Source organism: Myxocyprinus asiaticus, chromosome 7, assembly GCF_019703515.2.
Source record: "Myxocyprinus asiaticus isolate MX2 ecotype Aquarium Trade chromosome 7, UBuf_Myxa_2, whole genome shotgun sequence".
Lineage (NCBI taxonomy): Eukaryota > Metazoa > Chordata > Actinopteri > Cypriniformes > Catostomidae > Myxocyprinus > Myxocyprinus asiaticus.
The window spans coordinates 27,268,954-27,282,191 of NC_059350.1; the positions used below are offsets into that span (position 1 = coordinate 27,268,954).

The 13,238-nt window shown below is 36.0% G+C and overlaps 2 protein-coding genes across 2 annotated transcripts in view; one reads left to right on the forward strand and one right to left on the reverse strand.

Moving 5' to 3' along the window:
* ankrd10a (ankyrin repeat domain 10a) overlaps positions 1-8,315 on the reverse strand; it is a 53,684-nt gene extending 45,369 nt beyond the window's left edge. The window contains exon 1 of the mRNA XM_051702544.1: positions 8,290-8,315. The gene's annotated coding sequence lies outside the window, so the exon portion shown is untranslated. The remainder of the gene's footprint in view (positions 1-8,289) is intronic.
* hsf2bp (heat shock transcription factor 2 binding protein) lies at positions 1,983-13,238 on the forward strand. The gene is made up of 8 exons (XM_051702561.1): positions 1,983-2,093; positions 2,503-2,650; positions 10,342-10,445; positions 10,671-10,820; positions 10,994-11,135; positions 11,841-11,958; positions 12,122-12,225; positions 12,379-13,238. The coding sequence occupies exons 1-8, from the start codon at positions 2,049-2,051 to the stop codon at positions 12,609-12,611; spliced, it is 1,044 nt and encodes a 347-aa protein (XP_051558521.1). The 5' UTR covers positions 1,983-2,048; the 3' UTR covers positions 12,612-13,238.

A 13,238-nucleotide genomic window follows, 5' to 3' on the forward strand; every position in this document is an offset into this window, starting at 1 on the left:
TAACTGCAGAGATAACTGATTTGGGATGGCAATATGAGAAAAGATAAGCGAGAGGGAAGTTGAAAAGCAGAAAGTGGAGAAATTTTTTAAAGTGGTGTAAATGCTCCATTTCTCCCCATAATTTGTCTAATCTGAGAAGTCATTTTGCACATGTAGCCTTTTAATTTAGCCCACCCTTTGTTTAGATTTCAAACAAAAGAGAGAAAGAGAAATCCATCTTTTTAATGCTGGATAATACTTTTTACAGAATTTCATTTTATGTCTCAGTGAATTTCACTGTTCTCTTGATCTACTTGAAGACAACTGAATTTGATTTTGACACATCACAGGTTACAGGGAAAAATAAACAGGCTAATATATTGTGGTGGGCCAGAGAAATTGTAAAATTAGATTTGTTGTATGAGAGAGAATGTTATTTTGCCTATATTACAGACTAAAGTTCTCCCATTTCCTTAATACCAACATTTTGAATATTATCCTCTTTGCAATGTCCCTACCAACTTTCGAAACAAACCTACACCCTTGGTCTCACCGGCGTTACACCCCACAAATAGCCCCGCTTATTTACACCTGGGTGCAAATAGTAACTTTTTTATTGCTGCTTAAACATAGTTACAATAAAGCAATACAACTGTAAACAAGGGTCCCAAAAGAACAGTGCACACACACACACACACATATATATATATATATATATATATAAACAATAACTGATGTTTATGAATCAACTTCCAGTATAAAAGAACTTGCCGATGAATGTCTGGTAATTTTAGGGGGAGATTTTGTATTGAGAAATCACAGCATAAAATAAATTCGACTCCACCAACACTTAAAAAAAAGCTACAGAGATCTTTTATACTTTCACAACAACCTCCGTGCTTTTATCATAGCAGAGAGCGTAACGGTAAACTAGCGTGTTACGACAGTAAGTCAACGTTTGCGGATACCATACAAATGAATGGGGAGAGCCGTAAACTGACACTTACCTGTCGTAAATTATCCGTGACGTCTCTGGTGACATCTCTTAGCGTAGTAAACACCACACAGTACAAAAATGGGCAAACAATAAACCTAACATCATACCATTTAAAACTGAACTGATGCATTATATTGAGACTCTAAAAGATATAAGAAATAAAAAGGCAAAACGAATGTATAGAATACTTGAAACCTTTTCTCTTGTTAATTCATTTTAAGTTATCCCCTGGTTTTATTTGGTTAATTATTATTATTTGTTATTGTTTATTCTTTCTTTATAATTTTACTTTTTGTTGCTACTATAATTGTATCAGAGTTCATTGTGATCATTGTATATATATTTTGTTGTAAGTGTTCTTGTTCTGTAATAAAAAAAAAATAAAAATTAAAAAAAAAAAAAAAAAAAAAAAACACCACACAGTTCATTCCAAAAGGATTGTTTGGTGTAAAACATGTCGAAGATTAGCGGACATTAAGTAATGATGAGTGATGAAGTGTTTAATCACAAAAGCAGTGTATTCATTACACTGAAGCATCTTCTCCATAGACATCCATTTTAAGACAAACGGCCTCATGTCTCCTCGCTCAGTGTACCATAGAATGCCTATGCATTTTGTAGCAAAGCCATGTTAGCCAGAGCACTTAGCAAGTGCTCTGGCTAACATTGGTACTTCTTTTCCTAATTTTCATCACGTTTCTCCTCACTGTCGCCTCATATTGATACGGCTTAATGGTTGTATTCAACTTTTAAGTTGAGGTATATTTACTAATTTTTAATACAAACTTTTAATCGTTTAATCTTTGTGGTTAGGTATAGGGACATGGTTAAGATTATGGGTAGGGATAGGTGTGGGTTTCTGCCGGACTCCAAGTAAACACAACAAACTGTTACAAGACTTCAACATTTCGCCAGTTATTTGAATCGGGTGTAACTTTTAATGGGCGTGCTTTGTATTCTGGCAGGACACACTATCTATGGTCGATGTTCACGATTGACAAAAGCGCCAATCAGTAGAGGGCGCTAGGCAAGAGCTCATTAGAGAAACGTTGTCAAACTTGCACTTTTCGAAATGAAAGCAACAACTAAAGTTTCGCCTTTGTCATCAGCAGAAGAGGTAGCTATCAATGTGTAGTATAATCTTTTCCATGGAGTTCAAGATTGTTGTTAAGAAGTTATAGTTTTTTTTTTAAAGGGAAGCTTGTGTTCAAGTGTTTAGCTAGCTAATAAGCTAATTAATAATTCGTTTGGCGTTTCTATACTACTGTAAAGATGTAAAGCCATTTTAAAGCCTTTTTTATTGTCTAACAAACATTTTAATCGCAGCCCAGGACAAATTTTCTGTTGTAACGACCTACCTGTCTTGAGTGTGATAGTGTAAGGAAAAGAATAAACGCAAGCACCACCAGTAACACAAGATGTCACTGTTTCACAATAAGTTGAAAATCTAGACGTCCCTATTCAAAGTCATGTTAAGTTGGTCCATTTTTAACAGTAAACAAAAATATGATCCTGTGTTTTTGTAGGATGGGGAGTCAGATTGCTTTGTACGAGTTAGAAAGCGAGACTTGGAGAAATTGGTGGCAGAGGTCAGGACGCTGCGAGAGTTTTTGCCAAAAGTAATCAGTGGTGACTTTATTGATATTCTCCATAAAGGACAATCTCTGGATGCACGTAAGCCTGTCACTTTAAAACCTCTTTTTTAGTAATAGTGCTTAATTTACACACAAAAGAATTACCAGAATGCACTTTGTATATGCTATAGACATTTATATGTAAAGTAATTGCTGTTTTCATCAGGTTTCATAACGTTGCCAAATGGTGTATTTAATGTAAACATTTGCTAATTCAGCACACAGTTATTGCAAATACATCTTACAGTATACACTGGTGGCCAAAAGTTTGGAATAATGTACAGAGTTTGCACTTATTGAAAGAAATTGGATCTTTTATTCAACAAAGTGGATCACAATGTACAGGTGCATCTCAATAAATTAGAATGTCGTGGAAAAGTTCATTTATTTCAGTAATTCAACTCAAATTGTGAAACTCGTGTATTAAATAAATTCAATGCACACAGACTGAAGTAGTTCAAGTCTTTGGTTCTTTTAATTGTGATGATTTTGGCTCACATTTAACAAAAACCCACCAATTCACTATCTCAAAAAATTAGAATATGGTGACATGCCAATCAGCTAATCAACTCAAAACACCTGCAAAGGTTTCCTGAGCCTTCAAAATGGTCTCTCAGTTTGGTTCACTAGGCTACACAATCATGGAGAAGACTGCTGATCTGACAGTTGTCCAGAAGACAATCATTGACACCCTTCACAAGGAGGGTAAGTCACAAACATTCATTGCCAAAGAAGCTGGCTGTTCACAGAGTGCTGTATCCAAGCATGTTAACAGAAAGTTGAGTGGAAGGAAAAAGTGTGGAAGAAAAAGATGCACAACCAACCGAGAGAACCGCAGCCTTATGATTGTCAAGCAAAATCGATTCAAGAATTTGGGTGAACTTCACAAGGAATGGACTGAGGCTGGGGTCAAGGCATCAAGAGCCACCACACACAGACATGTCAAGGAATTTGGCTACAGTTGTCGTATTCCTCTTGTTAAGCCACTCCTGAACCACAGACAACGTCAGAGGCGTCTTACCTGGGCTAAGGAGAAGAAGAACTGGACTGTTGCCCAGTGGTCCAAAGTCCTCTTTTCAGATGAGAGCAAGTTTTGTATTTCATTTGGAAACCAAGGTCCTAGAGTCTGGAGGAAGGGTGGAGAAGCTCATAGCCCAAGTTGCTTGAAGTCCAGTGTTAAGTTTCCACAGTCTGTGATGATTTGGGGTGCAATGTCATCTGCTGGTGTTGGTCTATTGTGTTTTTTGAAAACCAAAGTCACTGCACCCGTTTACCAAGAAATTTTGGAGCACTTCATGCTTCCTTCTGCTGACCAGCTTTTTAAAGATGCTGATTTCATTTTCCAGCAGGATTTGGCACCTGCCCACACTGCCAAAAGCACCAAAATTTGGTTAAATGACCATGGTGTTGGTGTGCTTGACTGGCCAGCAAACTCACCAGACCTGAACCCCATAGAGAATCTATGGGGTATTGTCAAGAGGAAAATGAGAAACAAGAGACCAAGAAATACAGATGAGCTGAAGGCCACTGTCAAAGAAACCTGGGCTTCCATACCACCTCAGCAGTGCCACAAACTGATCACCTCCATGCCACGCCGAATTGAGGCAGTAATTAAAGCAAAAGGAGCCCCTACCAAGTATTGAGTACATATACAGTAAATGAACATACTTTCCAGAAGGCCAACAATTCACTAAAAATGTTTTTTTTTATTGGTCTTATGATGTATTCTAATTTTGAGATAGTGAATTGGTGGGTTTTTGTTAAATGTGAGCCAAAATCATCACAATTAAAAGAACCAAAGACTTAAACTACTACAGTCTGTGTGCATTGAATTTATTTAATACACGAGTTTCACAATTTGAGTTGAATTACTGAAATAAATGAACTTTTGCATGACATTCTAATTTATTGAGATGCACCTGTATAGTCAGGACATTAATAACGTGAAAAATTACCATTACAATTTGAAAAAAATGTTCAGAACTTCTTAAACTACAAAGAGTTCTCATCAAAAAATCCTCCATGTGCAGCAATGACAGCTTTGCAGATCCTTGGCATTCTAGCTGTTTTTCCAGATACTTATGTGGCATTTCACCCCACGCATCCTGTAGCACTTGCCATAGATGTGGCTGTCTTGTTGGGCACTTCTCACACACCTTAAAGTCTAGCTGATCCCACAAAAGCTCAGTGGGGTTTATGTATTTTGTATTTAAGTTAAGATCCATAACACTCTTCCAATTATCTATTGTCCAGTGTCTGTGTTTCTTTGCCCACTATAACCTTTTCTTTTTGTTTTTCTGTTTCAAAAGTGGCTTTTTCTTTGCAATTCTTCCCATAAGGCCTGCACCCCCAAGTTTTCTCTTTACTGTTGTACATGAAACTGGTGTTGAGCAGGTAGAATTCAATGAAGCTGTCAGCTGAGGACATGTGAGGTGTCTATTTCTCAAACTAGAGACTCTGTTGTACTTATCCTCTTAGTTGTACATCTGGCCTTCCACATCTCTTTCTGTCCTTGTTAGAGCCACTTGTCCTTTGTCTTTGAAGACTGTAGTGTACACCTTTGTATAAAATCTTCAGTTTTTTGGCAATTTTAAGCACTGAATAGCCTTCATTCCTCAAATCAATGATTGACAAGTTTCTAGAGAAAGCTGTTTCTTTTTTGACATTTTTGACCTTAAGACATGCCATTCTATTGCATACTGTGGCAACTCAAAATCAAACACAAAGACAATATTAAGCTTCATTTAACGAACCAAATAGCTTTCAGCTGTGTTTGATATAATGGCAAGTGATTTTCTAGTTCCAAATTAGCAATTTAGCATGATTACTTAAGGATAAGGTGTCGGAGTGATGGCTGCTTGAAATGGGGCCTGTCTAGATTTGATCCAAAATGACTTTTTTCATATAGTGATGGTGCTGTTTTTACATCAGTAATGTCCTGACTATACTTTGTGATCAGTTGAATGCCATTTTGGTGAATTAAAGTACCAGTTTCCTTCCGAAACAGCTAAATCTGTACATTATTCCAAACTTTTGGCAGTCAGTGTAGTGACGAATAAGGTTTTAAATTGACCAAAAATTTAAATAGGTTAAAACTTTACATCAAAGTAGTTTTTGCTTTTATGAGGATGTTATTGCCTTATTACTAAAATATTATTTTCAAACAATGTATTTTAAGTGTTTTAAATGAGAATCATGTGGCGACACCAGTCAAAATGTCATACGGGATAACGTTAATTAATTTTCAAAATATTATCATATTAAAACTTTTTTAATCAATAATACTTAATGAATATATAAAGTGAGGCAGTAACCAATATTTAGAGCTCGGAAAATAAAACTTGCACAATTATTTTTTCTCATTATAATGTGTTTGCTTTAAACGTGACCCTACTTGTTAAAGTTCTTTACCCACATTTTAAAGCTGCAGTGTGAATTAAGCTGCAAAATGTCTGAAAATATTTTACAGTACTTGGCATCATACTATTAATGTTTTCTCAACTCCATAAAATGAAATTATGCATTTTAAGGGAAAAAAATCAACGTTATCCCGCCTGACTGAAATTGTTAATCGGTATGACACCTTATGAATTTACACATGAATTGACATTTTTACAAAACTTACACAATTGATGTTCATAAATAATTCATTTTTATATTATGCAAAGGGAGTCACACTGAAAATAATTTTTTCAAGGAAATTTATTAGGCTACTCTGTAAAGAAACCTTGCTGCTCTCTCTTTGTTTGGCAGTGGCATCTAGAAAAATCATCAAAATGTGAAAACTGTACATATACATATTAACTGTTAATTATGAATAACTGTATAAATATTAAGCATCTAGGCAAATGAAAAACTTTATGAATATGGTGCGTTCTCTTTTGACACGTTTAAACATGAAATAACTAATAACACACTGTGCACTGTGTAGACCTAGTGAGTGAGTGTGTGTGTGGGGGGGGGGGGCAATATGTCCACATTTTGAGCTTCAGTTAGCATATTAGCTTACAACAAACTGGGACTAGCTAACTAGCTAGTCTGGTTGTTGAAGAGAATTTGGTATAGTTAAACTTACATATTTTGCAAACATTTTATTCTAATCACTTCTGGCATATTTTATGCCGACAGGTTTAACATGTTAAACTTGGGCAGAGCAAGCAAGCAAGCAAACCTATGGAAAATTTGTCAGTAGGAAAGTAAGCTACTCACTCACCTCAGGGGCCAGTTGCACTAGCTATACATAATTTTCAACTTAGCCTAGTTGTGGCGTAAATGGGCACTAAGTTACAACTTACGCACTACTAAATATTTGAGCGTTGCACCATTAAACTTAGGTAGGACATAAACTTACGTATAAACTAAATATTTACGGAAGCCTCCGACCAGGAGTAACTGATGGAATAAATAAGCAGACTTATTTAATGACATCAATGAGCTCATGTTTTGGTTGACAAGCTTCAGTCCTTTCGACATATCCTATATGATGATGTTGGCATTTACACTCGTTTATATTTACAGGGGAAAACATTATGTAAAAAACATACTTCTTCAGCATGAAACCGATCTAACAGTGCACTTTCCTGTGTACGCCGCCCGGTGTCAATTTTCAACATATACAAAATAGATATTAAAATGAATAAATATCTGTTGTATTAGTACTTATTTATTTATTGCCCCTTGTCATTTTAGATACAGTTATTAAATATTGTTATTTACATAGGCTAAATATACCATTAATTAAATCTCGTTTTATTACGTATCGTATTTTAATGGGGATATAATTTATTACAGCAGAAAGTTACGTGAGTAAACAAGGTTTGAACATCAACTGTAATGAGATAAAACTGAAATGCATGGATTTTTTATACTTCTGTGTACAAATTTGAAGGCTGTTTATTGGCTCAATTCAGGTAAACGTCATATTATGCGACTACACATTACGGAGAGCTTACGACCTACTAGTTAAGTCTTGCCTTAAGAAAAGGTGGTGCAAACAAATTAAGCACTGACTTAGTTACAAACTAACTAGTAGTTACTAAGCCCTTAGTGTGAACTTTACGTCCTAACTTACATGAGAACTTACGCACAGCTGGTGCAATTTCCCACCACTGAAGAGAGAAAAAGAAACTGCATCATGATGTCACTAGAGTGGATGGCCTTTCCTTAAAGGGGCGGATTCCCCAATATGACAGGTTGGACAATCATTTAATTTAATTAAAATTTAATAATTAAATATTATCATTAATATATAATTTGTTAGTATTTAACTAAACAATGTTCTTTAATGTGTTAATATCACAATAAGAATGGAAATTATACAAATAAAAGCTGAAAACTGTATAAAAAGAATATAATATCAAACATGTGTCATCCAGGATAACGGATGACATTATGGGCTAACAGAAGAAAACTGTTATCCTATATGACAATATTGTTATCCAGTATGACAAAACTCAGTTTGAACCTTAATCAGGCAGTTGTTTTGGCTACCTATAGAAATCTGCAACCTTGACCTTCAACTTCCAAGTATGTAAATTCATATTAAATAAAGACATTTGCATAAAATTAACATTATATATGTTTTTTTAGTGTTATCGCAAATGACACAGGATTTTACTACATAGTGTACCAGTGAGCGAAAAGGGTAAATTAAACATATTTTAAGAGAGACTTACTAACCTTTCTCCATTGTTTGGGGGTCCTTCAGGGTCTTCCTGATTGTGTAACATCCTGTCTGATAACGTGTCAAAATAAAATGCCCCATAAAATTGCTCTAGATTGCTTGTTATCCTGGATGACATTGGCTGACTGCCAGTTTTGGGACAGAATGCTCCAAAACATAACAATCAACTGGATGTCATATTTTTTAATATTTAAATATATTGTTGGCAACACTCATACAATAATGCCTGTGGCGGAGATTTGAGGTTTTATTTGATTTTTAACACTTTTTGTAGATTTTTTGCATTTCACTATGAGGTCTGGACAGTTATCCGGTATGACATTGTGTGACTATAATGTCTAATAATTCTTAAACTTTGTAAAACCCTCATTACATGTTCATATCAGTTGATAAACAGAGATTAATTGATTCAATAAATGTGTTTTTTTTTTATAAACATTTTCCTTATTTTTACTCCATAAAGGGGTTTGGACATCAAAATAGCATGTCATGTCATTGGTATATATATATATATATATATATATATATATATATATATATATATATATATATATATACACTGATATAATATTGTGTAGGTCCCCCTCGTGCCACCAACCCGCATCTCAGAATAGCACTCTGAGATGCTATTCTTCTCACCACAGTTGTACAGAGTGGTTATCTGAGTTACTGTAGACTTTGTTAGTTCGAACCAGTCTGGCCATTCTCTGTTGACCTCTCTAATCAACAAGGCATTTCCATCCACAGAACTGCCACTCACTGGATGTTTTTTGTGTTTGGCACCATTCAGAGTAAATTCTAGAGACTGTTGTGTGCGAAAAGCCCAGCAGATCAGCAGTTACAGAAATACTCAAACAACCCCGTCTGGCACCAACAATCATCCATGCGATTATCTAATCAGCCAATCATGTGGCAGCAGTGCAGTGCATGTAATCATGCATATACAGGTCAGGAGCTTCAGTTAATGTTCACATCAAACATCAGAATGGGGAAAAAATGTGATCTCAGCGAATTGGACCGTGGCATGATTGTTGGTGCCAGATGGGCTGGTTTGAGTATTTCTGTAACTGCTGATCTCCTGGGATTTTCACGCATAACAGTCTCTAGAATTTACTCAGAATGGTGCCAAAAACAAACATCCAGTGAGTGGCAGTTCTGTGGACGGAAATGCCTTGTTGATGAGAGAGGTCAACAGAGAATGGCCAGACTGTACAATCGTGGTGAGAAGGGTTGGCGCTGTTTTGGCGGCACGAGGGGTACCTACACAATATTAGGCAGGTGGTTTTAATGTTGTGGCTGATTGGTGTGTGTGTATATAAATATATATATATATATATATATATATATATATATATATATATATATACTGTATATATATATATATATATATATATATACTGTATATACTGTATATACACTACCGGTCAAAAGTTTTGACACACTTGACTGAAATGTTTCTCATGATTTTAAAAATCTTTTGATCTGAAGGCGTATGCTTAAATGTTTGAAATTAGTTTTGTAGACAAAAATATAATTGTGCCACCATATTAATTTATTTCATTATAAAACTAAAATTTAATTAAAAAAAAAAGTTTTTGAAATTGATGACTTTGACCAAAAAATAAAGAAAAGCAGCCAATAAGTGCCCAACATAAATGGGAACTCCTTCAATACTGTTTAAAAAGCATCCCAGGATGATACCTCAAGAAGTTGGTTAAGAAAATGTCAAGAGTACATGTCTGCAAATTCTAGGCAAAGGGTGACTACTTTGAAGATGCTAAAATATAACACAGTTTTGATATATTTGGGATTTTGTTTAGTCACAACACAATTCCCATAGTCCATTTATGTTATTCATAGTTTTGTTAACTTTACTATTATTCTAAAATGTGAAAAAAAAAAAAAATAAATAATTATATATATATATATATATATATATATATATATATATATATATATATAATAAAGAATGAGTAAGTGTTTCAAAACTTTTGGCCGGTAGTGTATATTTGTTTGGAATGCTGACTGACTAATATATTCTTACATAGTTAAAGAACACAGTGATCATGAGCAGCAGCAACTGAGACAGGATTGTCTGCACATCCGCGCCAGACTAGATGCAGCTAAAAGCGAGTGTCAGAATGAGAGACAGGTACTAAGATAGAGGGGAGAAGGAGGGTGAAACTGAAACACATTGAAAAGAGAGCTATGCTGCATCTGCACAAGTAGTTATTATCAATATTTTTTAACTAGTGTATTTGTGTGTGAGAGAGAGTGGGTGAAATTCTCAACTCCCTTTGAATGGAGAAGGTAATTCTTGGGATCCGTCGTGGAACTGTGTTTCTGTCTTTTTATGTGTGTGTATGTATCTCCACAGGAGAAGTTGGGTTTAAGGGAGCAGTTATGGGAGTGCACAGAGCAGTTACAGCAGCAAAAAGAGTTTTGTACAAGGCTGGGTGTTGCCTCTTGCACCCTGCTGTGGAGTGCATCCCAAAGGGAGGAAGCGATCAGATACATGTTGGCTGATGTGAGTTTGTACAATTTTGAGAGGGGGCACCATAAAAGACTGAGTTGCAATTCGTTTTTTGTTAACCGGATTGTTTTGAAACACTGTTTTCATCAATTTTGTACAGAGGACATGCAGTGTTTCACAGTGAGTACCAGATAACAATACTCTGCATGCATGTGTTGTGTCCACAGGGTAAGCTGGAGCCCTTTCTGAGCATAGCAGGTCAAACCTTGGAGAGTTTCATTAAGTTTCTGGATGACGAGGCAAAGCCACAGCACGGTTACAACTCGCATGAGCATCAATTTGTTCTGGCACTGGCTGGCATTGTTACTAGTGAGGGCTTAGCATTTGCTTTAACTGCTACTTTATAGTTGAAGTATGTAATTTCTGCAACACTAGCGCCACCAAACAGAATTGCAAAAATAAACTTTTTTTTAAAACAGCTTTCTGAATACCCCCCCACCCCCCGTCTGCCTTTGATCAAACAAAGAAATAGTTCTGCCCCCAACTCACACCACTGGTTGAGGAACATTGTTGGGGCGGGTCTAAGCGGGTCGCTAAAAATAAACAAACCAATTTTCACAGCGCCACAGAAACAGTGATAAAAGTTTTTGAGAAAATTAACCTATGAGGGGCTTACTTAAAGTTGTCTCTGCATATTAAAGGGATAGTTCACTCAATAAAAATTATCTTATAATTTTCTCACCTTCATGCCATTCCAGATGTGTATGACTTTCTTTCTTCAGCTGAACACAAATGAAGATTTTTAGAAGAATATCTTAGCTCTGTAGGTTCATACAATACAAGTAAATGGTGACCAGAACTTTGATGAATAAGGTGATCTTATCCCAGATACACATTTGGGATGGCATGAGGGTGAGTAAATGTTGAAGGAATTTTTATTTTTGGGTGAAATATTCCTTTAAGCTGGGATAAGACAAAGTATTTTAACACAGAAAAAGTTACATACTCCAGCTTTAATATAACTCAAGAACATGAGAAATGTAAGATGTGGTCATTCAATCTTTTGTCTACTAGATATAGCTGCTGTGTCTTGTGGACGGGACTTCCTTTCCTCTTCTGCCCACATCCTGTTGGACACTCTAATGCAGCTGCTGGGTCTAATGAAGCCAGGAGTCTTTCCAAAATTAAAAGTGTATGTCACAATTTAAACATCCATAAACATCCACATTCTGTTGAAGGAACATCAAATTAAACATTATCTTGGTAATATGTAGTCTGACTTTCACACCTAGGTTGCTTAGAAGACATTAGGTTTTTGTTATTATTATTATTATTATTATTATTTGTGTGTGCAGATTGATGCTGAAGGCTCTATATAACGTCACTATCAGTGTGAAGGGACTGAAGTACATAAGCGAGAGCCCTGGACTTCTACCTCTTCTCTGCACCCTTCTGCAAGGTGTGTGAGTGTATGCGTGTTTGTCAAGAGTTTCCTCTGGCCTCCCGAAGCTTTAGAGTTGATCTTATCCCAGTCTGATGCCATAACAACAAGTTTGCATGTAGAGGATTACAGCTAATTCTCTGACACACAAACACACTCTCTCTCCCACAGACCGTGACCCAGAGGTATGTCTGCAGGCCTTGAGGCTTCTTCAGTCTCTACTGCTGGAGAGAGAAGTCATGTCACACATGACCTCTAATCTTCTGAGCTCTCTCCCACTGAATCGTATCCGCCAGCTAGTTTCAAGTTGCCACCCAGCTCTCAAACAAACAGCCCAAGAGATACTGGAAGACCTGGGTAGCATAACCCAGACCCAGGATAAAGTTACAGAGAAGGAACAGTGAAGCCCTGCCCTTGATACCTACACTGCCCTGTTGAAAGGTTTTTAATTTGGATAATGCAGCTCTAGGTTTAATCTGGGTCCAGTAGATTCAAGACTTGGCCATGTTCTGCATGTAATCACCTAAGAAATCTAAGAAGAGATTTGGAGTTTTAAGTTACACTGAAGCCACATTTACCTTTTTATGCATGAAGAATTTACAGTTTTTTTGTTTGTTTTTTTCAATATGTCAATAGGTGTGCTGCCCCTTCTAGCACATAAGCTGTCTTTGTAGTCCATGTTAAAAACAAAACAAATTTTACTCCAATGAAATCCATCGCTGCAATCAGCAGACAGAGTTCAGATGTCATAGAACCAATTGAGGAATGGCCCTATGGGAGGGAATCAGCTGTTTGAAAAATGTTAAACATAATGCCCAGTGTATTATAACAGAAAATTTAAATGCAGAGAATTTTAAGGCTGCACTTTTGAGTTATGTTTGTTTTTTCAAATGTGAATGAAAAATAGACTATTTGAATGTTCTTATTTTGATTGATTTTATTGGGGTGGCCCCCTTTCTCTTACACTGTTCATGTGTTTATAATTTTCATGGGCAAAGAAATGTTTCCGGTTATCCAATTAAACGGTTTTA

Bases quoted from the DNA above. Each gene is read 5' to 3' on its own strand.
- hsf2bp (XM_051702561.1), top strand. From the start codon at position 2,049: ATGAAAGCAACAACTAAAGTTTCGCCTTTGTCATCAGCAGAAGAG. The intron at 10,821-10,993 runs GTGAGTTTGTAC...TTGTGTCCACAG, and splicing joins TCAGATACATGTTGGCTGAT to GGTAAGCTGGAGCCCTTTCT. The intron at 12,226-12,378 runs GTGTGTGAGTGT...TCTCTCCCACAG, and splicing joins TCTCTGCACCCTTCTGCAAG to ACCGTGACCCAGAGGTATGT.